General features: G+C 44.2%; 1 protein-coding gene across 1 annotated transcript in view; it reads right to left on the bottom strand.

Annotated features, from left to right (window-relative positions):
- Positions 1-27,853, bottom strand: part of ANK1 (ankyrin 1) — a 110,484-nt gene that overhangs the window by 28,547 nt on the left and 54,084 nt on the right. Inside the window, 17 exon segments of the mRNA XM_042472067.1 lie at positions 620-718; positions 3,505-3,702; positions 4,694-4,792; positions 5,037-5,135; positions 5,640-5,837; positions 6,174-6,272; positions 7,116-7,214; positions 9,432-9,530; positions 9,632-9,829; positions 10,788-10,886; positions 12,811-12,837; positions 12,839-12,910; positions 13,613-13,711; positions 14,204-14,389; positions 14,516-14,614; positions 17,617-17,715; positions 19,279-19,377. Coding sequence (XP_042328001.1) covers positions 620-718; positions 3,505-3,702; positions 4,694-4,792; positions 5,037-5,135; positions 5,640-5,837; positions 6,174-6,272; positions 7,116-7,214; positions 9,432-9,530; positions 9,632-9,829; positions 10,788-10,886; positions 12,811-12,837; positions 12,839-12,910; positions 13,613-13,711; positions 14,204-14,389; positions 14,516-14,614; positions 17,617-17,715; positions 19,279-19,377 — 1,968 coding nt within the window.

The raw sequence follows: 27,853 nt of genomic DNA, 5'->3' as shown, positions 1-27,853 counted from the left end.
TATTATTATTATTATTATTATTATTATTATTATTATTATTATTATTATTATTATTACCCCACTCTTCAACCAAAAGACTATCAGAGCGGCTTACATTGTTTTAAATGCATTTGTGCACTTCCTCCATCAAAAGTAATGCAGGCTGGTTTCAGGCATGTAATATGGTTTGGTTGGACAGCAACCCATATTTTTTCTCTAGCACAAGAAATGCCAGTGCACAACTGATACCAACTTGGCCAACAGTTAGGAATTATGGGAGCTGGCATCCAAAACATCTGGAGGATCAATGGTATTAAGAGGGCTCAGAAGACATCCTTCTGCCCTTGCATATTCCCAAACATAAAGAACCCATAGAGTATTTAATATTGTCAGGATGAGAGACAGGAGGAAAGGACCAAAAGAAAAGAAATCAAGTCAAGCCATTGCATGCCAGCCTCCCCTCTCTTGTCCATCTACTCCCCAAATTAACCCACATAATAGGGCTCACTGATAAAGGTAACCAAGAGATACAAACATCATGTTGGTTCTGGGCATTTTCTCAGTTGGGCATGCCTTCGTGAAACTAACTCCTGAAGGTTGGGGGGGGGGGGTAGACTATAAAGTTGCCAAGAGGACTCACCCGTGTTGTTGCATCTACTCGGACGCCGTGTCTGAGGAGGACATCTGCCACCTGGACATGTCCTTCCTGAGCCACCAGATGGAGTGGGGTGAGGCCGCTCTGGAGAGAAAATGCAGGGGCTAAGTTATGCACAGAAAGGATATGTGTTTGGTGGGTAGGCACACTGGAAGCCATGGCAAATGGAAGGCTGCCAACTTTATGAGGAACCAAGGCTGTGTGGCTTTTAAAAAGCTGCTCCAGCATAGACCAGTGATTCCCAAACTTTAGTCCTCCAGATGTTTTGGACTTCAGCTCCCAGACTTCTGGCCAAGCAGGTTGAAGCTTCTGGGACTTGAAGTCCAAACTCCTGGCGGACCAAAGTTTGAAGATCACTAGTATGGACAACAGACAAAAGAAAAGGAGGAAACCAAGCTTGACCACAGTGCATCTCCCATACCACCAGGTAAACCCTACCTCTCTCAGCCTATTTGAAACTGGGAGAAATGTATTCATATATCCCCCATGGATATGGAAGTCATACTGTATTTACATATTCAGTTTTTCAGAGGTTGAAATTATCTGTCCCCATAGTTTCTGCTCTATAGGACCTAGACATTGATGAAGAATTGTAGAATAGAATTATAAAGCTAGAAGGGATGGCAAAGGCCATCTACTCCAACCCTCTACCATGCAAGTGTACTCAAGGCATATCTGAAAGATGTCCATCCAACCTCTGTTTAAAGACCTCCAAAGATGGAAGCTCCACCACCATTCGGGGCAGTCTGTTCTACTGTCGAAAGGCTCTTACAGCAAAGAAGTTCTCCCTAATGTTTAGGTGGAATCTCTTTTCTTGTTGTTTGAATGTTCTAGCTACTGGAACAGCAGAAAACAAGCTGGCGTGGGAAGACTCTTCCCTTTCTTGCCCTAGTGACACTCTACCTCTGCTTCTAGTGTGCTTTGAACCTCAGTGCCATCAAAGACCAGGCAAGGGCTATGATGAAATTAGCAGAGTGGCACCATGCCAGGGCTCTATCCTGGCCTCAGCCAAGATACCCCCACAGCTTCCCAGATGGTGCTCCAGGCCTTGCTGTTGTTGCTGTAGCAGCAGATGGCTGGTGGGATCGGTGTTTGGGAATACGTGCCCCAAAAATATATTTTGAGAACTATTTCCTAGCCGTGCAGCACATTTTAAGGTGCTGCTGTTAGTAAGCGAAGAAAAATGCCCTGGGAGAGGGTGGCAGGAATGGATCAATACAAGCTGTTGCCTCCGCTGTTTATAGCTTCTTCTTTTTAAAAATGAAATAGGAGACTAAAAAGAGCCAAATGGAGTGTGATGGAGGCAGATCTGTGCATTGCATCCTGGATTAAGAAAACACAAGAAGAGCCCTGTTGTTGGGTCAGACAGTGGCCAAAATGTTGTCAACAGAAACTCACAATTCAGGGTCTAAAATCCTTATTTCTAACAGGAGGTGAGTAGGAAGCAAAGCTGAGAGACAGCTTTTGCTATTCCCAGGATCTCATTCTGGCCAAATGGGAGAGCTAAGCCTGCCTACATCTGTTTCCAGTCCCATCTAACTGAAAAGCACAACAGGCAAAATTGTGTCCCTGTTCATCAGAGGTTCATAGTAAAGGAAGAAGTAACATAGCAGTCAGTGCATTATGCAGGGAGAAGCTAGTGACTGCGCCATTTTTATGTGCTCCTTTTCGGTCCATAGGAGCCTCCATTTATTCAATTTCTCAAGGCTCTGCAAGTGGTTATTTCATGGTCCTTAGTCTGGAAATTACTATTTTAATTGTTAATTAGGGTTGAACAGCTATCTTGAAGCAGATCTTGCCACGACAGGAGTGCCACCTAACGGCCTTTAACAGAGACAAAAACCAAGCAGATGATAAGTCTTATGGTGACCCTATCACAGGGCTTTCTTGGCAAAATTTATTCAGAGGAGGTTTGCAGTAACAGAGCAGTGCATTATGCAGAGAAATCAAAGAAGACTGCATCATCTTTGGATGTTCATTTTGGGTTCACAGGAACCTTCATCTATTGAATTTCTTAAGGCCTTCTTCTTAATATAGCCTGCAGCATCTGGTATTCCTTGGCAGTCTCACCTCCAAGTATAAGCCAAGCCTGACCCTGCCGCATTTTTCAGATCATACTGGATCTGGCATCTTCAGGCTATTTAGGCACCTTTAGGAATATGCCTAAATAGCCTTTTAAAAAATGTTACTGCCTTCAAGCCTTTGCAGACCCCCTATGAGCACATCACGGGTTAAGAACCATTGCTCTATATGGAGAAGTGTACTGCTGCTGTATCTGGAAGCTCCATTAATGCTCCTGGTTAATAGCTACTGGTGGAAGCAGGTGAAATAAATACAGATTTTGGGAGGCACAGATAATCATATCTCCTTGTCTCATTGCAAGCTTTTCCCTACCAAAAAAAAGATGCCCTCTGCAGCTGCACTCCGGTCTTATTGGTGAATTTTCCTGTAGGCAATTGCTTGAACAGAGGATTAAATAGGCCTTTGGTTTGATCTAACACAGCTCTTCTTATATTCTCATTTTCTTCTGTCATGGTGCCATCCTATGGATTCCTGGGATCTGTAGTTTGTTGTTGCATCAGAGCAAAACTTGCAAAACTACAGATTCCAGAACTGCATACCATTGCACCACAACAGTTAAAGTGGTATCAAACTGCATTATTTCCACAGTGCAGATGTAACCTTTGAACATATGATATTTTTGCCCTATTCTTTCTTTTAAAGGAATTTTTTATTAAAAAGTTACCAAGTACACTAAAAACTACAAATGTATAAACATGTATGAAAAATGGGAAAAGAAAAGGGGGGGGGACAAAACCAAACATCCCTCTGTTCTTCTGTGTATGCAAAGGGAAAGCAAACCTGCCCACCTTGTTGCCCAAGTTGCCATTTGCTTGCTTGGAGAGCAGGAGCAGCACCATGTCCGCATGGCCTTCCTGGGCTGCCAAATGCAGCGGGGTTACTCCTTGTGTGGACTCTGCGTTGGCAGAAGCACCATATTGTAGGAGGCTGCTGGCCACCTCCATTTGGTTCTGCCTGGCAGCGATGTGTAGAGGAGTGTATCCGTTCTGTGATGGAGAAACCACCAGACTCAGAGAAGTCACGTAAATCAGGAAGTCAAAGCTATCAAGTGTCAGGAGCCGTGGGACCTAAATCAATCCTTCGCTCTCTTTTTTGCACCACTGTATGAATTTTGCAAAGATGCAAAATTGGATTATTGGTTGCAGAAGGGAACAGTGAACTTTTCAAGCTAGGATGCTGATGCTATCAACCGGAACGTGCCTGCTATGTTGCTCTAAGATCTCCTGCACTCTCTCAGTCTGTGCAATATTGGCAAAACAAGCTACTATCCAATTCCTCTGAGATTCCTGTCCATATCTCCGACTGTTTCACAGCTGCCTGCTGGTTATTGCTTTCTGCACTATGCTCCCAGTTCTTGCAACCCTGGTTCTGGTATCGCATCAGGGTACAGCATGTACTTCTGCCTGTCTCTAACCATCATCAGCCTCACTTCTGGGAGTGCTCAGTCTTATCCCTTTATCTTCGCTCTTAACTGGATTCCCTGCCTTTCTTTCACAGATGGCATCTGAGACAATTAACAGTGATAAAATCAAATCAAACCAAACCAGCAGAATGTAGGGCAGATTAAAAGCATAATTAAAAACACAACAATAGAAGAAAGAATAGTACCCATCTATTTAAAAATGTTTCCCTTAGTATCCAGATTCATTGTCACAGGTCTGCCTAAATAAAACAAAAAAGTCCTTGCTTGTTGGCAGAAGGTGAAGAGGAAAGGAACTGACTGGTCTCCCTTGGCAGCGAGTTCTATAGTCTACCAAGGAGACTAAGCTGGTCTTCTCCCTTCTGACCTTCTGTCAAGAGGCAAGGAGTATGTGCACAGCCTACTTATATTCCTTGCTTGGAGCTCTTGGTCCAAGGGCTTGATACAACCAGGTTCAACACCTTTCTACCCAGAGTAATATCCATTTCAAACTGAAACCCAGACTCTTATGCTCCACGTACAAAGTGGGTTTTGGGGTGGTATCAACTGAGCCTTACCCAGGCCACACTGTGTGGGGAGGCTCCCTTGGGCAGCAGCACTTTCACAATGTCCAAGTTGTTGTGATGCACAGCTACATGGAGAGGCGTGAGGCCATTCTGCAAAGAAAGAGGCATAAGAGAAGGGAATCAGCTGGCAGAAGTGGAGCACTTTTGCCCAATGCTGCCCTATGGCACAGTGTAGGCAACAAGTGTAGACTCCCCTACTAGCTTTTATGGCTGACCATCACCAATCACCATGTTTGATGGTACAGCAGTATGTTAGAAAGCAATGTCCAAAAGGCTCCTGAATTTGCCTTCTCCCCCACTCCCATACACAAAGTATATGGCACAATGTACACACCTTCCCAGCCGCACTGGGCTGGGCATTATGCTCCAGCAGCACCTCAGCCACATCCACTTTCCCATATTTGGATGCAACGTGCAGAGGGGTAAATCCTTTCTGGGGAGAAACAGAGAGCATCAGTGCCTGGCGTCAGCTGGAGAAGAAAACTACACTTATTATTATTATTATTATTATTATTATTATTATTATTATTATTAAAGTTTATTTATATAGTGCTGTACGATTCACACGGAGCTTTACATGATCATACAAAGAAGGCAAAAATAAAATACCAGTAAGTCCTGCCAGTGGCCTTCACTCTAAAATCACAAAGCATAAAATTTTAAAATACACATATTAACCATCAAGCAACTCTAAAACTGTGAACTAGGGAGCAGCAATGTACTCTTAATCTAACCAGAATGCCAGAACGGCTATACTAGAATGCAAATATAACCAGACCAGAATGAAATATCTCAGTTTACTACAAAGCAAAATTAAGACAGGAGTGCCAACTGTCAAAGATGCTGTTCAGCACACCTAGAGGTGACTCCAATGTGAGAGAGATCCAGAAATCAGGAAGGCAGAAGGAAAAATGAGCCAGCGTCCCTGTTTCCCTACCTTGGTCATGACTGTCTGTGAAGCCCCCTTGTCAAGGAGGGCACAAGCACAGTCCAGGTGGCCCTCGCGGGCCGTGATGTGCAAGGGAGTGTGCCCCGCTGTCGTAGACAGGTTGGGGTCGGCACCACTTTCTAGGAGGAGTTTCACCATGGTGCAGTGGCCAAGGCGGGCAGCACAGTGTAGCGGCGTCTGGTCGTCCTGCAATGGGGAAGAGAGACTCTCATCCACCGCACCCCTTGTCACAAGCTCATAAATAGTACAAGCATCACAATCACAATGACAGAAGAAGCCTTGAGGACTAGAAATATGTTCTTTGTAGGAGGAAGGCTTTGTGCAATAGTGCAATAGTGACGGAAGCATCCCGCTATGTTCCCATCACTTTTGCCCATGTGAAAATCTCCCTTGTCAAATTAGGACTCCATAGGAGGGAGTTACAGAACTTAAAGTGGAGTCAAACTGTGTGATTTCTGCAGCATGAATGCACCCAGGCATGGGCCTCTTGTTGGCCCAAAAACTCCAGCAAGCACCACTTACCTTAGCTTTGGCATTGACTTTGGCCTTGTTCTGGAGAAGGTATTTAGCCACCTCAGTGTGCCCAGCCCGGGCTGCCATGTGCAACGGAGTTTCTACTTTCTGCAAAATGGAGGGGAAAAAGGAGAACGCATCAGTGTCCATGAAACAGTGGGAGCATCTTGCATCCAGCAGTATGACCAAAGTCCTGTCCTAAAACTTTTCCTTTGTGTCACCATCAAAGCTTGGAAAAATCATTTCTTACATAAATTAATTATTTGACTCATTGTATACTTAATCCTGCCTCAAAAATAAGTAACTGCCTTTAGTGTTGTAATAAAAATAGCAATGTTGAGTTACTCATTACTTCTGTATTAAAAAGCCTGTATGACTGAGAAGTAAATGAGATGAAACTTGAAGAATTCCATGTAAAATATCCCTCCCCAAATGCCTCTCTAGGAATCTCCAGGTCCTCCAGTGCAACTCAATGGTCAACATTTGCCAGAGGTTGATCATAGAATCATGCTGGAGGGCCTACAAATGCCTAGAGAAGTGTTTACTCTAGGAACTTCTAGGTTCTCCAGCACAACTCTATGGCCAACTTCTGGCAAAGTTGCACTGGAGGACTAGAGATTCCTAGAGAGAACATATTAATCAAAACCACAAATGGCCAAATCCACAACAGTCAAAGCTGCAAATGTGGAGGGCCAACAGTACGGGCTTGATCTGTAAATTTTAGGAACAACCTAGACAGTAAAATTGGTTATAGATTTTAATTGACAAATAATATTAAAGCAATAAAACAAGTTTAGCTTTTCTAATAAAGTGCATGTTGCATATGCATCACTCTACTTCCTTTCCAAAATCTCTGTTCTCCCTCCAAGCAAAACAAAACAAACATCCCAAGGGAGGATGGGGTATCAGCACCACCTCCACCCCGCATGCCTTTAAAATATTGACGCTCACCACATTGGAAACATTGGGAGATGCTCCACGCTGTAGCAGGATCTTGACAATGGGAAGATTGCCCATGAAAGAGGCCACATGAAGCGGGGTGAGGCCGGACTGTGGACAAGACAGAGGGAATGAAGAAACAAACATGCACACACAATAGGTGCGGATTCTTCCTTGCGGCTGGAAATTGTCGCTTAGAGAAAGAGACATCTCTTCCCACTAAATCTATTTTCACACAGCTAGCACTTTCGGGTAACAGTCCAAACAAATACCTCAATTGGTGTTGGAAATTTTTAAACTTGCAGATGGATTGACTAAAGATTTCTTTGAGTAAACTGAAGTGGTAAGAGCCAACGTCACAAGTGTTTATGGTCACAAGCACTTTGGGTGTTGGTGCGTTAATGTAAGCAAGGAAGCTAAGTGGAAATCTTAAAGGAGGACAAGAGTGAGCGGCAGGGCTTTGTTTAGTAAATCATTTCGATGCTACACAAAACAGTGGTACTGAGATAGTACCCCAAAAGTTACCATTCAGGCCTTAATGCAGGATGGGAAAATCTGCAGCCTTCCAGATGTTGTTCAACTTTTTCCCATCAGCCTAGAAACTGATAAGAGATGATGAGAATTCATCAGCATCTGGATAACTGAATGACTCCAACCCTTGCATTATGTTATGATGCCACTTCAGAATGAAGAAGAGAGGTTTAACCCTTGGAATTAGTCAGGCTAACTAAATGGAACTTTCTTCTTCAGACGCAGTGTATCTTTTACTACCAATAGAAAGACAACAGACATGGGCCGTGGCCTTCATGCGCCTGTTTGGTCACAATCAGAAGCCAGGATCCTGGATTATTGGGAAAGTTACTTTTTTGGACCACAACTCTCAGAATGCCACCTTGCCAACATGGCCGTCCTGGGAGTCATAGTCTAAAAAGGAACTTTTTTAAGCTCTAGAAGCTCTCCTCACTTCCTTATGTCCATCATGCAAAGAAAGTTTTGGAATGGTTTCTAAAAGCCAAGAGAAAATAGGTTTTCAAATATCGTTGCTTCACTTCAAGGGAAGACAATTAACAACCCAACATTCTGCAATCAGTCAAAAGCCTTAAAATGACTAAATTCTCCCTAAGGCTAGTGTGCCAAAAGGCTTTGCTTCATCAGGAGCCAAGCTGTGAGTCAGATGCTGGAGAAAACATGTGCAAGGTTCCTGCGCTCCCACTCGCGCGGGCATGATTTGGGCAAAAATTCCTTCTTGTGTTCTAGCTAGTGATCAACCAAAACAGGAATGTGACCAAGAAAATCCTCTGAGCCATTCCAAACAGTGATTTAATTGTGGTTCAGATTAATTGTGGAGAGGTGCCTTCTAGGTGTTAAAATCTGTGCGCTTCCTTGCTGGCGCAAGTTTATTAATGAGATTTTTCACACATTAAACACTAAATATGTTAGTATCGAAACCAGGCCTGCTCCATCTCTAAATCAAATAGAGAATAATCCATGCCACTTGCTCTGCCAGCTGCTGGACATTAGATGCCAGTCGAGCCTGGATAGAAACTCTGATAGCTTGCAGCCGTCATCAGAGAGAAACCGGCAATGAGAAAACAATATTTCCCAAAGGACTATACCCTAAGCTATATCTCCCAAGGACCACTGGAAACTGTACAGAAAGCCATCTCCAAGCATTAGCCTAGAAGTAGGAGAAGAAACACTCCTTCTCACTGCAACTAAAGAGTCACTGTTGTTGCCATTAACTTCTTATCATACCAGTAAATACAGTAAAGGGAAGAAGAGAGGGCCTTGGAGCAACTGGGAATGGCTATTATAGAAGACATGGGGAGGTCTGTCCCTGGCTTTCCATTCCACCAAATACATCTGAGGAAGTAGGCTTAAGTCTACAAAAGCTGATACTGTCAACTTCATTCTTAGTCACAAAGGTGCTACAAGATCTCTCTATATACTGATTCTACAGACCAACATGGCTATATCCTTGTCTTGATAGGTAAAGGTTGTGATCCTGATGGGCTACAGGTTGCCTTTGCTTCAGCAGAGTCATAATCTAAGTATCCATTTTCCCCCTATAAAAACCATGTGCACCTTAGTGAATAGCAACAACTCTGCTGTCTTTCACATCCAGTGCCCCCCAAAATGTGCTGGACTACAATTCCCATCATCAGCCATAATGATAGTGGGACCTGTAATCAAGGACAACTGAAGGCTTGCCAATTTTAGGGGAGGCTGTCCTTGATACAATCCAGAAAAGCCAAAACATCTGTGTGGTCACGATTATGTCAATGGGCCATACACTTTCCTGTCTCGCAAACGTGTAGCTCTGCATACCTCAGTGACGGCATCAATGGAGGCCCCTGTCTTCAGGAGAAGCTCCATCACCCGAATGTGGTTCTTCTTGCAAGCGATGTGCAGAGGGGTGAAGCCATTCTGCAGCCATAGGAAAAGACAAAGGAGAGAAAGGCTTGTCAGTGCCATGGCAGGTATGCATGTCTTGATGTGGCCCTCCCGCTGTTGCCTCTTCTGCTCACCAGGGCCCGTGCATTAGGTTTTGCGCCCTTGTCTAGCAGGACCTTGGCAACCCGATGGTGGCCACAGTGGGCAGCCACATGCAGCGGCGTCAGGTGGTCCAACGTGATGTCGTCAATGTCAGCATTGTACTGCAGCAGAAGCCGCACACAATCCAGGTGGTCCCCCTGGGAGGCCATGTGGATGGGGGACAGGCCATTCTGTGGCAAAGAAAGACATTTTGAGAGCCTTATCTCTCCTAAAGCTTTTTAAGCACAAGATAGTCAAACAGATGCTGCTGAATGGAACACTGCGCAAGGGCAGCATCAAACCAGAGCTGTTGGTCATGTGTGATAGGACTTGTATGTCTATGTGCCTTCAAGTTGCCTATTGACTTATGGCAACCCAATAAATTTCATGACATTTTCTGAGGCAGGGTATACTCAGAAGTGGTTTATCACTAGCTTCCCCTGGAATATAGCCTAATGGGTTCTTGGTGGTCTTCCATCCAAGTACAAACGGTAGTTGACCCTGTGTAGTATCAGGCAGATTTGGTGCCTTCAGGGTATTTAGGCCCCATGTTGGGACTTAGCTACTGTAAGCCTAATTTGAACCCACACTATGACCCCCATATTCACAGATTTGGTATCTCCAATTTCACTTATCCATGTTAAAAAAGATGTTGACTCTAGGCATTTCTAGGTCTTCCAGTGCAATTCTATGGACAACTTCCTGTTCTAGCATACCATCGAATCACACCTAGAAGGATTGTTCTCTCTAGGCATTTCTTGGTTCTCCAATGTGATTCTATGGCTTACTTAAGTCAGAAGTCATTCCTTACATTGAACATAATAGGGTTCCCTCTTATCCATGGTTTCAGGTATCCACAGAAGTCTTGGGACCTTACTGCTGTGGATATGGAGGGTGCATGTGGTATCACTTTTCCCTCTACTTTCCAGCTCCAGCTACGTAGTTACCTTTCCATGAAGATCACATGCCATCAATAATCCTCTGCACACCTTCCTTCATTCTCTATTGCAGCCTTCCCTAACCTATGCTGGTAACTAGATCCCAGCATAGTCCCACTCCAAAAAAAATTACTTTCCCATGATCTCCCATGAGTCATATGCCTAAAAAAGCAACTTTCTCCAGCTCCGCTACTCCTTCACTGCATGTCACCTTGGTCTTTGCTTGGATGGGAGCACCATGGTCCAGTAGGATTTCAGCAATCCGCACATGCCCATTTCTGGAAGCACAGTGCAAGGGCGTCAGCTCATCCTGCAGGAACATCAACAGTAGGAAAGTCATCAGAGCAAGTAGGAAAGCAGAAGGAGGAAGGAAGAATTCTCTTGCAGCAATGAATGTGACTTGGTCTTGTAACCCCACCTTTCCTCCATTAACTCCAAGAGTTGCTATTAACATGTCCCTTGCCTACTTTGGCCACAACCCACCTTGCAGAAACAGATGGCGAAACAAATATAGTATTACAATGAATTGCACTAACACAGTAACATATTAATTACCACCCTCAGAACACTCTCTTCTGCATGAAGCACACACATGCACACACACCAACACCAGCCTGGATTGGGGCCAAGAACTAAGAAGAAACAGGGCTACTTCATTCTTACAAAAGCTTTGGCTCTGAACTGCACCATAGCTGAAAAAAACCAGGTCTGGCCTCTGGTGTAAAGTTTTTATGAAATGGAGGTATTGATGCAGAGTTGGAAAATTAAAATAGCGGGTGCCAGTCAAAGCTGTGAAAAGTTACTTTGTGGACTTCAGTTGCCTAGAATGCCCAAATCAACAATGCTGCTTCTACTTGTTAAGTGGTGTCTTTGCTTGTACCTGCTGTTCTCATGTATAGTGAAGGAAGGCCCCAGTGGCATCACTAGGGGAGTGTGCAGAGTACAGGACACACTGGGTGACACCTTAGATGGAGTGTCATCTGGTGCTGGCCAGGTAGGAAAGTGTGTTTCTTCCTTCTCTCACTGGTGGGACTGGGCTGCCTTCCAGATCTGGCCTCTCTGCTGGCCAAATGAGAAGGTAAGTTGCCTCCCTTTGCCACTCACCCAGCAGCAAAGGAAGACAACTCAATTTTCTGTTAACAAAGTAATGCCCAGGAACAAATCTTCTTCATTAATGGAGATATACCTGTACAAATAGCAGATGACCTAGAAAAGGCTATTGAAAAGAGGAGGGAGGTATTAAAAAATGACCCACACTGGGTGCCAAATATACTAGGTATGCCAACAAATCTGTTTCCACCATTGCTTTAGTGAGAATGGGAGAGCCTCTTCTTTATGAGTGATCTATGAAGAAGGGAAAGGATCTTTCTTTCTCTCCTATTTGTTGGCATCACACTTGTTACCAGCTCTATCCTGCCTAAGTGACGGCACCATTTGGGGTAACTCCTACTTGCTCACCTCACTGACACACTTCTTGCGGCTGCCCACGGCTTCCCCTGGTGTAACCCCAGTCTGCTTTTGGTGAGATCTATCCTGCAAATCCCTCCCTCCGTACAAGCCACGAAAGGGAAGGTAAAGCTCAAATTGTGCTTGAGGAAATTGCTCTTTTGTTACTGCTGTCTTGCCTGACACACTTTGATCATATTATGCTGGAGAGCTCTCTAAAGAGATAAAGAAACTTCTCACAGAGGAGGTACTTGGAGTGCTTTTGGAAATAAACAAGCCGTTTTATTTGACAGCTTTTGAGACTCAGTGTTCTTTGGAGTTGGAAGACTGATGCTGCCCAGAACTTGACAAAATGCCTTTTTTTCACTGCAACTTCCAAAAGGTCCCAACCAGCATTGGGATTCTGGAAGTTGCAATCCAAGGTACTTATCACACGGAAGAGATCGGGATTTTATCCCATGAATATCCCAGAGAAATCGGATAATTACACGTAACAATTTCATACAATATTTCACAAAATCTGCCATTAAAATAGTCACAAAGAAGCAATGCATTTCTGATGTCGCTTTATTTGTGCAATTGCACATGATAATCATTTGTGCAATTACTCACAATTTCTGCTTCATTTGTGGGATGTTTTAAATGCACTTTAATCTCTCTTTAATACCAAAATCAACCCCAGTGTGATAAACTCCCAAGAAAAGGATTGTTCTTCCTAGCTCTGGTGCTGCTTTCCTTTTCCCTTCACCCATCCCCTCCTACAAGTCCCATCTTGGGGGAGATCTTACCTTGGTGCGGGTTTCGATTTGAGCCCCCCCGGTCAAGCAGCAGCCGTACCATGATGATGTTCCCTCGACGGGAGGCGATGTGCAGCGGGGTGATGCCGTTCTGCATATATGGAGAGAGAAAAGAGGTGAATGGATGAAGTTGCCGGATATCTAGACAGGCCACCAGTCCATCTCACCTAATACTGTCTAAGTCTGGCTGGCAACAGATTTTCCAAGTCTCAGGCTTTTTCCCCCCAATCATGGCCTGGACACAAGATCTTCTACGCACAAACTGTGATGCATTTAGACAAAGCTTAGGTACCACACCAAAATGGGCTGCTTTAGAAGGAATCTAGAGTCCTCTTCTGAAGCAAAGCTGGCTTTCCCTAAAGGAGTCCAAAATAAAGATTCATAAGATTTCAGGAACCTCTGAGGTCAGGCGCTTGTGTCCCTCAATTCCTAAGCCTTTAGAATCATAGAATTGGAAGGGACTCCGTTGATTCCAATGAAGGATCTCCAGCTAGAGATAGTGAAGGAAGGCTGATGGGAGTTTGAGCCCAAAAGTGGCTCAAAGGCTCCTCTTCGCACATGCCTTTGGCACTTTGCCTGCTGAACTACCAGGGTTCATCTTTAGTTCTTGGGGTCAGGCTCTGCTCCATAAAAGCTAAACATAACTTAGTACTCAGTTTGTTCAGAATATTCTGCATTCCCTTCGCAATCTGAAACTGTTTAGCATGGGCAAAGGGCAGACTTTCAATGTCTGGCAGCAGAGACCAATGGCAAAGGGTCTCCCATGGTTATCAAGGAACGATTCTGCTCCTACCTGGGGAGTAAAGTTGACACTTGCTCCACGGTTTAGCAACAACTGGGCCACGTTGAGGTTCTCGTAGTGTGCGGCAATGTGCAGTGGGGTAAAACCAGTCTGTGGGAGAGAAGAGAACAGAGAGATGAGTCAAGGGAGCTCTCCAACAGGGTCCCAGGCCAATTGGGATCCAAAATGGATCAAATACTGTCTGATATATATATATATATATATATATATATATATATATATATATTTCATTATATATATTTCATTATATATATTTCATTAGAGCACTAGCATGAATGCTAAAACAAAGCAGGACTGGTCCTGTAAGCTACCTATAGCATAGGTTCTCTAGTAACCAAATTTAGTTTGGTCTTGGATGAAGAGAGACCATATTTGTGATCCATTACAACAACACCAAACTCTTGGATGAGAGTCCTTCTCTTCCTCATGCCCATTCTGTTTGGGAATTTAAATGTGGACACACACAACCCACAAGTCACTGTCCAGCACTAGCCACTACAGTCACACTGGCCCTCTGAGACCCGCCATTTCCCTCAAATGGTAGACAAACACCTCTCATCCTATCTGGGCCTTTAGGTGTACCTTGGAGAGGACGTCAGCATTTGGGTCATTCTGTAGGAGTACGGCAGCCGTACGCGTGTCGTCGTTGCGGGCAGCTATGTGCAGGGCCGGGAGGCGCACTTTGCCCTTTGTCCCATAGTTGATCAGGTGGGCCACCACGTTTTCATGGCCCTGCTGCAAAGCCACAGCCAGCGGTGTGAAGCCATCCTGCCAGAGATTGGGGAAGAAGAAACATGTGAGCAAACAGATCTGTGCCATGCAAAGTAAACACACGGAAAGCAAGTGGGGCAAGAATACTGGACCAGCAATAGAGATGAGGAAGGGAATACTCACTTCTGTGGCCACATTTTGGTTGGCGCCATTCTCTAGTAAGAACTTGACAACTTCCAGGTGATTCTCCTGTGCTGCCATATACAGGGGCGTGAAGCCTTTCTGCAATCATAGATTCAACACTGTTATTTCCAAATGCATGCAAAAATAACCACAGCTGCAGCAGATCAGGGAGAGATACAAGATGCAAAGGATCACTTTGCTGTGATGAAGGTGGGGGAGATCTGTGAAGATTACACAGAAGCAATGGCCCTTTAGATATAATAAATAAGCCCTATTTCTGAGTCTTTCTTGTCTTGTCACAGTCCCATGTAAACATCGGATACCATATATGTGTTATGAAGGTAGGAACAGGCTGTGTTATCAAGAGCTGTTGGATTTTATGGGAAGATGGCTGGAATATGAGACAAAATGAGGGGATTGTAGTCATTGTAGTCTTCTCTCCGGCTTGCAAGCACTTAATGATCAGAATCCTGCCGATGGACTCTAGTGATGTCAGAAAAGAAAAGGCTGCAGCAGCCGCGATGGAAGCCAAGCATTGGAGAAAGAGGCTTCTCAGGGCTGCCAGATTTTGCCAGCTGCCAACACTGTGCAACCCTGGGGAAAAAGTGCAACTGCTGGCATAGTGCAGCAACAGGATTCTGGCCCATATATAAAGCATAACCTCTGGGGACACTGTTAGGGTGGAAAGAAATGTGTTTCTAGATGGCCCAGCCTTCAATGGCAAGGGAACCTAATAGGATATGAGTGAAACATATCCTCTTCATTTCAGCGAGGGTTATATGCAGAGCAGCTGTACAGAAGATTATGCCTTGGATTAATAGTATAGGAAAAGGGAGAGGTGGGGTGCCGTTTTGTTTTTATAACACAGATACAGCAAAATCACAAAACCTTTGAGTGGTCTTGCAACCATCTAGAACATGATAGGAACTATTGTTGGGTCAGGGAGAGGATTAGGACAAGGAAAGCATTTCCAAAGCAAGGCAAAATTTGGAAAAGGAAGGCTGGCTATGAATGCAGAAAATGTACACATGATTTTTCTGCATTTTTGATGCACTCCAGCATCTATTCATTCCTGCTTAACAAAGAGGAATGGAACGACCAAGGAAGGAGACTAAATATGCACACCTAATGCAAAGCAGGAGTGCATACGTTCAAACAAATCGCCAGCTGTTTACTCACCTGCTTAGCAAAAGTATCTCCAGATTATGTGGAGCACGTTCCTAATAACAGCCCTCCCACCATCACCAAAATGAAAAAAATCAACTTGGTTTCATGTTTACGCAGCCCAACTCAAGCCCACTCCGTCTCCCTCCTTTCAGAAAAGGATTCAAACGTGCAAACTGCAAACAGGATCAAAAAAGAGAAAGGGAGCTGTTTCCCTGCTGATCTCAACCAGAATGACTGACACCAGTCTAGTCCTGAAAACAGAGCATTTGCCCTCTAGGCTCCCTAGGCTTGTCATTCTGCATTCTGCCCCTCTGCCTCAATGCTTCCCTACCCTATTCCTCTCTGTCTCCCCAGCATTTATTTGACCTTCAGATACCTACTTACATAACCCAAATACATGCGAACAGACTGTCACAGGCAAGCTGTGCAACCTCACAGCCAGCAGGGGACTCTGGAGCGAGCCGAGAGCCTCTAATAGGCAGCGCAACGCTCGCCCCCCTTGCGACAGATGAGCTCCTGGGGATGTGTCTCCCCACCATCACAATTGCAAAACGCACACCCAGAGCTCCGCTGGAGCGGATGGTTGGCAGAAAGAGAGTGATCTTAACAAACATAACGGGGAACCAGAGCTACTTGCCAACATCTACACAATGCAAATGAAGGGACTCTGGATCTTTTGTTGTCGTTGTTGTGTGCCTGTTTCCAACTTGTGGCAACCCTAAGGCAACCCTATCATGGGGTTTCCTTGGCAAGTTTCTTCAGAGGTGGGGTTGCCATTGCCATCCTCTAGCGCTGAGAGACTATATGACTTGCCCAGGGTCATCCAGTGGGTTTACATGAACAAGCTGGGATTTGAACCCTAGTCTCCAGAGTCATAGTCCAATGCTCAAACCACTACACCATGCTGGGTCTCAAGACCTTAAATGCCTTCAAATGTGCTGGTTTTGCCCAATCTGAGGGGAGACCCAGTTAGACTGAAGCCTAATGGATATTTAATCCAAGTGCAAGCTCTATATAAGGCTATATATAAGGCTCTCTGTATAAGACTGCTTCCCTCAAAAGCAAATACAGGTTGAGTCGACCTTATCCAAAATGCTGAAGCATCTGGGAGTTCAGCTTTTTGCAGCTTTTTCAATATTTGCACATACACAGTGAGATACCTTGGAGATGGGACCGAAGTCGAAGCATGAAATTCATTTACGTTTCATATACACATCTTATCCACATTTCTGTCATGTTTGCTAAAAGGCTGATTTAGTTGACAAGGACTAATTTTAATTTGTAGATCTGACAGCTAAGGGTTTTAAAAAGCATGTTTTAATAGCCTAATTCAGTTTGAGTGTGAGACTGCAACTGGGAGTAGAAAGAGGCGCTGTTACCAGCCTCTGACTTCCCCTGAACCCTTTGGGATCCTTGTCAGTGAAGGTGAAAGAAGTTTTACTAACAGGAAACTTTATAACTGCAAAAACAAAACCATGCTTGGTTTCTGCCAAACAAAACTTGCCCCTTTTTAAACAGCGACAACACTTCCATGCCAGCATCCTCTGAAGATGCCAGCCACAGATGCTGGCGAAACATCAGAAACAAACTCTTCTAGAACATGGCCGCATGGCCTGAAAAACCCACAAAAAACCTACTTTATTGTTATTTCTGTTGCATCCCTGGAAATGTCTGTGAATACAATTGAGTGATTAACTGGTTAAAAGACCAGTAAGTAACCAACTAGAGATCATTTAAGTGACTCAAAGCACAGCAGCACTTGCCAATGTATTTCACACTACCTTGGTGGAGATGTGGAAAGATCTCTTTACAAAGCATTGGAAAAGCTAGTGGGTGGTTGGACTACAACTCTCAAATATCCTAGCTAACCAGCCTCTTATTCTGCAGTCTGGAAGCCATAAATGGCCCGCCCTGCAGGGAGAGGAGCAACTCACCTGTGACTGTGCATTGACATTGGCCCCAAAGTTCACCAATTCTCGTACCACATCTTCTTGTCCTGCAAGGGCAGCGATGTGCAGTGCTGTGTTCCCTTTCTGTAATGTTCATACATGACACAAAGAACAAATGTGGTGTAAGTTCGGAGGAGGGAAACATCGTCTTTTGAAAAATTGTGGGTCTACAAATTCAGAACAGCAGCTACTAATTTGTTCTCAAAGTACGCCTCTGTGCTACAGGTCACTTCCATAAGCCTTGCAGCAGAAGAGAAACACATACAATGAATGAATGACACTTTAACATTTTCTCCAACAGAAAAACCCTGGGAAACATTAAGTGCTGGAAATGCCTTTATTGACCTCCCTATCAAACTGCATGAACCCAAGGTTCCCTAAGGAGAAGTACAAAGCATTAATTCTGTAGTGCAGATATGCTTTCAGCCTCTAAGGATTAATATTTGTTTTTTTAAATGTGTTGCTTTATGGCGGAAACAAGATTCCCATCTGCACCCGTGGTTAGCCACTCATTCATCCATTCCTATTAACATATCTTGTAAACCACACAATTAGGAGTAACCAAAAGTGTTTAATAGTGACTGTAAGCAAGGCAGTCACAATTACTGGTAATGCCATTCTTTTCTAGGACACGTCCTACGTTTCAGCTGTTTGCCCCCCTCCCTTGGTACAATATCAGGTTTTGTTGTTCTTGTTATCCACCCTCGAATCAATCTCAACCCATTGCGACCCTGGAAATGAGACATCTCCAAGACTCCCTAGGCTCCATTGCTCTGTTCAGGTCCTGCAAATTGATACCTGGGCCTCCTTAATAGAGTCCATCCATCTAGTATGTGGCCTTCTTCTCTTTCTGCTTCCCTTCACCTTTCCTAACATCATTGTTTTCTCCAGTGTGTCATGCCTTCTCATGATGTGGCCAAAGTACAACAGAGTCGGTCTAGTCTTCTTGGTTTCCAGAAAGATTTCTGGTTTGATCTGCTCTTGGATGCATTTGACTTCTTGGCTGTCCATGGTAACCTCAGCACTCTTCTCCAGCTTCACATCTCAAATGAATTAATTTTTGTCTTATACCCTTTGTTAACTGTCTGGATTGCACATCCACACATAGTAATAGGGAATACAATGGCTTGTACAATTCTAACATTGGTGCTCAGTTGTAAGACTTTACATTTTAGGGTATTTTCTAGTTCTCTCATAGCCGCCCTCCCCATTCTTAGGCCTGTTACAGACTGCCAAAATAAAGCTGCTTTGGGTCTCTTTGGAGGTATGAAGTTTAAATGATGCATGCATCCTAAGAATCCGGAAGCTGCACCAAAGCTGTACTCTGGCGCTTAGGAATGGAGTGTGGCTTTGGCGCGACCTCCGGACTCTTAGGACCCAGGCATCATTTAAACACCATACCTCCAAAGAGACCCGAAGCAGCTTTATTTTGGCAGTCTGTAACAGGCCTTAGTCTTCTTATGATTTCTTGACTGCAGTCCCCGCTTCGATCAATATCTGACCCCAGGTATGAGAATTCTTTTACTATTCCTATTTCCTCATTGTCTAAGTTGAATTTGTGGAAATTCTCTGTGGTCGTTATTTTTGGCAGTTTTTTATGTTCAACAAAAAGACAGCATTCCTGTTTCAGGTGCATGGGATTCTTACCTTCGTGGTGGTCTCCAGGACAATCTCCTTGTGCAGCAGCTCAGCTACCATCTTGACATGGCCCTCCTTGGAGGCCAGGTGCAAAGCATTTAAGCCATTCTAGAAAAAGGAGAGGATGTATTAGATCGTGGTTAGTGACTACAGGACTGTTAGAGAAAAAGATCTTTGTGATGGTTGATGTCTCTTGTTACCAATGGTTCTGGACTGGTACCAACTGGAACAGATGCTATCTTCTCAGCTACTCAGTATCAAAGTAACTTCCACACAGATTTTCACTCAAATGAGGGTTTATTGACTTTGTTGCTATTTACACTTTACAGCAGGCTACTATACATCTATACTCTTTCAGAGTCCATGCTAAAAGCTTGAATGTGACATCAGTCTTTGTTCTCTCAAAAGATCAGCCTTCCCACCAAGTGGACACACCTCTTTCCCATGAAGTCACCATATAACACAAGACCATAACAATAATACATTTGTTGATATTATGTCTCAGCACATGTCCTTGAAGACTTGCTCTTCCAGGCCTAGACTTTCTGGCCTTCAACAGGAACCATTTTAAACCTTAGTTAACCATTGACACATCTGAACATTTTCAATACAATTTAGAAATATATTTTAACATGACAACCTATGGGCCTTGCCATTCAGCCACAGAACTATACACAGATTAACATGCAAATCACCTCCTCTCAACCTACAGTGTGTGTGTGTGCGTGCGCACGCACGCACACAACTCTCTTTCATGCCTGCATTCTCTGAAGATGCCAGCCATGGAAACCCACCTTGGGGAAAGTCACACTCTCTCACCCTCAGAGGAAGGCAAAAGCACACACACCCCAAATAAATATTGCCAAGAAAATTGCCATAAGTCAGAAACGACTTGAAGGAATGTGACAATAATACAGGCACAATTGCCCATTTTACAGATGGGGAATGCTGTGGCTGAGTTTAGTGCAAAGAACCATCCATGACTTGGTACAGTAATCTAGAAGAAAGAAAAGCAAATATCCCATACACTAAGATTCATAAATGATTTTCTACAGTATTCAGAATTGACTTGAAGGCATACAGTAACAAAATCCAATGACCAAGCATTGCTGTGGATCAAGCCTGAACTCTCACTAATATCTAAAAACTCTAGCCACAATCCTGGGAGCGCAAGGCATGTTGATGGCTGGAGATTTTGGAGACTTCTCATCCATAGGGTTGCCATAATTCAAAGCTGAATGGATGGCACATAACAGCAGCAAATATGAACCATAGTTGCAGAGCAGAGTTAATAATGTTCATATCAGTTTCAAACAACTTTGCCTACATGTCTATTTGTCCCAACTGATCCCCAAACACCTATGCAATCTTACAGCATTGAAGCCAAGTCCCCCCACCTCCAGAAAGCAACCACAAGCGCTCTATATTCTTATTCACACACAAACATTTCTTGTTTCCTTTCAGCTGGACTCAGGCATCCAAAAGTAATTGCAGGTTTTTCTTTATCGTCGAGCATCTGAAGTGGTGTATGGCTGATGGAAGATGCAAATGCGTGATCTCTGACGGTGGTGAGGAAGAGGAAGAGGAGATGGATGGAACCAAAGTTGGTGGAGATGGCGACAGTGATGACCGGATGGTATGCAAGAGGCCTCGATCGACTGTGTGTGAGAATACAGGGCTTGTGGGCCAGGTCTGACCACACGCATCCCTCTTTTATCTCATACAGGACACGTGAGGTTGGACCTTGACCACAAGTGTGATATTCCCCAGGATGGAAAAGACAAAGATGTAATCATGGGAGGATGATACAAAGGCAACCAGGTCTTCACAGAGCAAATTCCAGAATTTGGTAGGTGGTCAGTCTCATGCAGGTTGCAGGGTATGATGCACAATCTGATGTAAACACAAACCATACCTCCAGCCCCAAACCTTGCATAACTTTTCCTTTATTGTCTCCTCTTCAGCACAAGCATCTCTCATTCCAGAAGTCATTGTCAACAACTTTCAGAACTCATCTACAATCTACATAAAACAGGGTTGTGTGTATGCTGCTGAATTCAATTACTCCAGATGCAGACACACAATAGCCATTACACAAAGTCCTATGTTTTCACTCTTTGCTGCTTCTCCCATCCCCATACAACCGTTTGCCAATGTCATGTGCCTTCAAGCCAGCTCCGACGTATGACAACTCTATCATAGGGTTCTCTTGGCAAGATTTCCTCAGGGGAGGTTTGCTATTGCCTTCCTCTAAAGCTGAGAGAGTGTGACTTGTGCAAGGTGGGTCAACATGGCTGAACACGGATATGAACCTCAGACTCCCAGAATCTTAGGGTGCTTCTACACTGGAGAAATAATGCAGCTTGTCCTGCAGAATCCTGGGATTTGCAGTCTGGTGAGACAAGACACTTGCACTCTTTGGGAGAGAAGGCTAAAGACCTTGTAAAATGACAAATCCCAGGATTCCACAGGATGGTACTACAGCACTGAAAGCAGCATCAAACTGCATTATTTGTACAGTGTAGATGCACCCTTAGTTCAATGCTACTCCATCTGAGTGTTCTTTGTAACTGTTGTACTATCTAGCTATCAAGAGTTTTGAGGACTCAAAGCTTGTGACACTTGTGTAATATTTTAGCAATCCCAATAAAAGTCTTATCCAATTCTGACTTCTGAGAACAGCAGCTTTTTTATTTGTTGTTCTTGTTTTCTAGCCCTTACAATTGCAAAAATACAAATGAAACGTCACCCGCAAGAATGGCTGCTAGGCGAGTTTTTTATAGGACTCAGACAACATGACTAGAAATAGTCTTGAAATAGTCTTCAAAAGTTTGCAACATGTATATTGTGCATTTTGGTTGGCCCAATAAAAGTATCACTGCTTGGTAGATTTTTTGGTGTTACTGGATTTGTTATATGGCTACCTCTGGATGCTTTAAAATATACACATGGTTTGCTTTGCCACTACAATAAAGGGCATCCCAAGCAACCTTTCTGGCTCAGTTAATCCTCTCCTCTCCATATCCCCAACCTCACGCCAGTACTAAACCAGACTGACCTGATCTAAGAAAGCTTAGGAAGCCACTTTCTTTTTTCTAGAGAGCAAGTGGAGTTTTCGCTTGCAAAGATCTGGGTTGCTACTTTAGCTCCAAGCTCATTATCGAGAGGCAAGTAAACAATCCATCTCCTAAGAGGGCCTCAGAAGACATTAATGTGAAGCTTACCGTGATGATGTGCTGAACATAGGCGCAATAAGGACACGGGGGCCTGGCCCTATTAGGTGGAGCAACCACCGTCCTTTCAAGCCAAGGAGCAAATGAAATATTCTGGAAGAGCGCCTAATGCAACTGGAAAGCCGCAGGCTGCGTACGGGAACAGATCGATCAATTGAAACCTACAGGGCTTTTGCTAGCTCTCCGTTGCTGTGCTGAGCAAGCTATGACAACTCCCTTTGGCTCCCTCTTGGAAAGAAGCTGTGTTCAGACCCATCATAACCCTTAGAAATTAAAGCAATTTCATATCCCAGAACCAAAGCGAGTCACTGAAGCTAAAACATGTGAGATTTCGGAGTAGAGACCCCAACATCCCTATGTTCTGGGGGCTCAGGCATACCCTTTCCTGTGAAACCTAGGTCTGATAGTTTTACTACTACAAAAATAAGTCTCTCCTTGTTTATTATTCTCCTTCTTCCAGTGTTCTTTCCCTTATGTGCCATTTTAGATTGTAAATGCCTTAGGGCAGGGATCTGTTGTTTTGATTTTGTAACAAAGGCCCTTGTACCCAAGTGGTATTGTATAAACAAAGCAAACCCACAAACCAACACCTTGCAGAGGCAGGGCATGCCAAGGGAAAACTCTAGGAGTTTGGAGAAGTATGGTAACTGTTTTTGGACCACAACTATCCCAATCCTCTATAGGTTGACCAGGGAGGTTTAGGAAGCCCTACTCCAAAAAAGATAACACTTCCAAACTAAAAGGAACCATATAACTAAACTGGATTTGTTATATGGCCAACATGGCTACCTCTGGATGTTTTAAAATATATGCATGGCTGGCCTCTGTGGTGTTTTGAACAAATAGTAGTGCTTAGTTTTTTGTGGGATTTTCGGGCTATGTGGCCATGTTCTAGAAGAATTTATTCCTGATGTTTTGCCAGCATCTGTGGCAGTGGCATCTTCAGAGAAGCCATCCTCCACACATAGAAGCTGATAAAATGGGGAACAAAAAAGCTGTGGTTGGTGCATTCCCTCCCACTGCATCTATTTAAACCATATTCATCCATGGTTAAGCAGGGCTTCTCCAATCCACCCCCCAAAAAACCAAACAAACTAGGATTGCACTGACATACCCAAGCACTTTGCTGAAATGCGAGTGCTTCTCTATAACTGCTGCTGCTGCTGCTTCTGGAATTGTAATTTTCCAATTAGGGAGGCAATTAACTACTTTGAAAGCTCATGCTCTTTCTTTCAAAGGCGTTCCAGCGAGCCTTTTTTTTAAAGTGCAACTGTATTTGCTTTAATAAGTTCAGTAATGAAGATTAACCCAGCTCCCCTTGCAAAAGCTCCCATTCAGTCAATTCTCTGTGTTGTGTCTTCTTTTCACGCAGAGACATTTCAGCCTGAGAAAGGTATCACGCCAGCAGCGCTTTCAAAGCAAAGCAACCTTTATTCCCTCCTCTCTCTCTGCTCTTTCTCACCTACGGTGAATGGCATACAAAAACTCAATGGGAAAGGAAGCATGTAAGGCCTGTCAGATGACATACAGCTGAGACGATGTCCGCATCTCAAAGTGCACCAGAGAGAAATGCAACCCAATTAAATCTCTCCCCTCTGCACTGTCTTTCTTCTGTCCCATTGAGCTATGAGAGACCAGAAAGCGGGGCACCTTGGATAACTATTTATTTCTGATCAGTCAGGGGGAAGGAAATGCGCCCAGGAGCTGGAGGACTGCTGCTGTTGCTCCATTGCCACAAGGTCTCTTCTTCCTTTGCTTTTGGGGGCAGCGGACTGAGAGAGGGAGCATGGATGAGGCCAGCGCTTTCCTATAATGAGCAACATTTCCCAATTAAGAAGGAGAAGCAGCTGCCTCCCAAACCAAGGGCCGGATCTCATACGCTCCAACTGTCCAGATTTGGCAGGGAGAGTCTGGATTATTCCTCTTTCATCCCATTTTCCCAACAGCTTTTAAAACGTCCTGGTTTCTCTGTTCACATCCCGCTTCCCTCTTTGGTCCTCAGTTGCTGCACACAGAAAGCCTTAGAGCTTTATTAAGCAAACCAGGCAGTCAATTGAAAAGGTGTGAGCTGTTTGTTTTTTCTCCCTCCATCTTACGGTTGTAAAACCATGAGAGAGGGTCTTAGAAGTGTCCCATTTGCCAAGCTGAAATAATCTGTTTGGCCAAAATGACACTCTGACAATGCTCTCCCACGATTTTACAACCTCAAGAGAATGAGAGTCATGCGGAAGGATAAGGGGGAAAAAACAGCATGTGTCTTTGCCTGCTGGGTATGTTTAATAATGTGATAAAGCTGAGAGTTAAGGCTGCAAAAGTAGTTTGCATTCAATTAATGCATCAGTGGGAGGAAGAGAAGAATTTCACCCTTCCCAATAGGCTCAGGCAAATGCAAACTGCTGTAGCCTCGCCTAGCTTGTGCGTTCTTCTTCATTCATAACCTTTGCCATTTTGGCCACATTCTGGTGTTGCTTGGCCACCCATTTCCCAGTTTTCATCTGTGAAATACTGGAGAGTAAAGGATCCTTGAAGGATCACTGCTTCTGTGAATCTGCTTGGGAGACTGTTAGAAATTCACACGGCTGATATTTGATTAACCTGCTTCTGACCTCCGTAGGTTTTACCATTCTCCTTGACCTTATCTCTGGGACCTTGGGCTCCTTTGGTGACACAGGAGCTGTTCCTAACCAAATGTCATCCGTTTTGGGGAGGACACATTTTATTTCTCCTTCTCTGTAAGAAAATGTCTTTGTGAACTAGCTGGAACCTAGATGAAGTTTGCAAATTTTTTTTCCTCCCAAAAGGCACTTGGGGACACAGCTGTCCAAAGAGGTTTGATCCTGAAAACAGATGCAGACAGGACTGTCGCTTGCCATAATTTTTGACCAGGGTCATGTTTTCCCAGGCATCCTGAAATAACCTGCTTCAGGCAGCATTGTGGGTAAGGATGACTCAAGATATTTTGCTGCCTGAGTCAAAAGAGCAAACCTCTCCACCTAAGTCAAGGTTTGACACCACTTTAACTGCCATGGCTCATTCCTATGGAATTCTGGGGTTTGTCAGAGAGCTCATGCTACAACAAACTATGAATTCCATCATTCCAGTCTCACTTCCCAATGAAACCAGTCTCGGTCTGTGGCCTTGATATGTTCTTAAATTAACAAAATTCAGAAGCATTATGCCAGTTTCTTGATCTTGACCATGCACTGATGTTGCTTGTTTTAGTTTTCACCAGTAAAATGTTGGAGGGTCTGCTTCCATAGGCCTGCCCCGTGTGCCGTGTCTTGAGCTGGTCTGGCAAGCAAGAGGAGTCCATCCTGTACTGCTCTGTAGGAAACCTGGCAACCATACAGTGGGCAGTTCTTGTCCAAAAATGATACCTAAAGGTCTAGATCATCTACTACCTAGTTAGTGTCTCCCAGCCTAACTGCCCCCAGTCTACATTTACTGGGCAGCAGCAGCTGTGAGCAACAGGAGTCTGTTCTCCTGTTGACATCTATGTAGCAGACATATGCTTCCACCTTCTCTACTCCAAGCAATCTCCATGCAACAGTCAAAAGCAAGATCCCTGACACGTTTCACCTTCATACTAGATCACTTGCAGAAGGGTGGGAAAGTCTTTCAGCTGCATCCTGATTGACAGGAGAACAGAGTCTTGTTGCTTGCAATGGTTGATGCCTGGTAAAGCAAGACTGGGGAACTTTCACTGTCCCTATATATTTCCTATACTAGCAAATACAGTCAGTTTTCTTTATCCATGCATCCAACCATCCACGGGTTGAAAATAGAGTCAACCCGTCATATCCATAGATTTTTAATCCACCAATTCAAGCATCTACAGATTGAAAATATTTAAAAAACATATAAATTCCAAAAAGCAAATCTTGACTTTGCCATTTTTCACAAGGGACACCACTTAACTATACCATTGTATATAATGGGACTTGAGCATCCATGGATTCTGGTATAAACCCCAGCAGATACCAAGGGCCCACTGTACCTAGGGATCACGTATGCCAAGCAGTCAAGAATGCATAACTCTGGGTTCGTCATGCAAAACTGCAATTGTGAATTCTGGTTACGATCTCAGAACTGTGCTTCTGAACCCCTGGAAGTGAGTGCCAAGAGGCCTGTTCCAAGATCTGAGAGTTCACCAGACAAGTCACCTGGGTGAGGACAGGGAGGGAATGCCAGGGAGCCACTCTCCATGCAAACCCTTTCTTCTGCAGATCTAAGCAGACCGATGGAGTGGCTCCATTGTTCGGTGCTGCCATGGGAGTGCATCCGGATGAGCCAGGTGAGTCACTGTCAGACAGCTGCAGGCATTTCCCCTCCTTGCCTTGGAGCGCAAGCAGTGAATACCAAATGGATTTCACAAGGACACTGGCTCTGTCCTGTTTTCATCCTTCAAGGAGGGACTCCAGTTTGGCTGGCCAGAGGAAAAACCTCGTGCAGAATATTTTAAGCTTGAGAGAAAGACAGTGCAGGGGAGAGGTGTCTCTGGAGTCGAATAAGAGATTTACTTGGGAGGTTACTTTTTTGTAATACACCCCCCAGAAGGCCTCAGCCATGCATAGTCATGCATCTTCTGAGGGTTGCAATAAAAAAAGTAACTTCCCTGAAGTTGTACCCCCACTAATGTTTAATACTGAAGTCTTTTTTAGATTGCAGACCACCTTGGGGCAGGGTTCTGTTCTCTCATTTTTAAGAGAACATGAACACAGAGCAGCACAATATAAGCAACAAGAGCTAGCAGCACATCCACAAACTGACAGCTTATCCACAAATTGACAGCTGAACCTTGCAGAGGCATGACATGCAAAGGAAAAACTCTCAATAGACCCTGGAAAAGTTGCTTTGGAGGACACAACGTCACAGCAGTTGTGGGAGAAATAAACAGAGGTGTAACAGAGCCAGCAATAGCAATAGCAAGTATATTTCTATACCACTTATCGGTGCACTTAAGCACTCCCTAAGCAGTTTACAAAGTGTAAGCTAAGGTCTTGCAGTGTGAAGAATTAGGACTTTCTTATTAAATGGGATGATAGTGGCCTGTGCCACCCAGCACAGACACCCATTCATTTTCAGCTTAGCTTAAATCCTCAGAGTAACGGTCAGAGATTAATATTCTCAGCAACACCAATATACTGACATGAGTTCCTCTGTTTAATGGAGAGTATGTTGGAGTGGACCCATTTATTCCCTAAAGACCTGCTTCTAGTAAAGAGGAAAACTTTTAGAACTCCCCCCCCCCCAAAAAAAATTCAGATTGAACACACCAACGCAATTGTCTGCCTTTCTGTGGCTACACACGATAAGTGTTTGCACTTCAGAATTTACCACTCCATCACTGA

The sequence above is a fragment of the Sceloporus undulatus genome, chromosome 6 (genome assembly GCF_019175285.1).
Source record: "Sceloporus undulatus isolate JIND9_A2432 ecotype Alabama chromosome 6, SceUnd_v1.1, whole genome shotgun sequence".
NCBI classification, from domain to species: domain Eukaryota; kingdom Metazoa; phylum Chordata; class Lepidosauria; order Squamata; family Phrynosomatidae; genus Sceloporus; species Sceloporus undulatus.
Note: the sequence above shows the minus strand (reverse complement) of the source record. Positions and strands in the feature narration are given on the sequence as shown.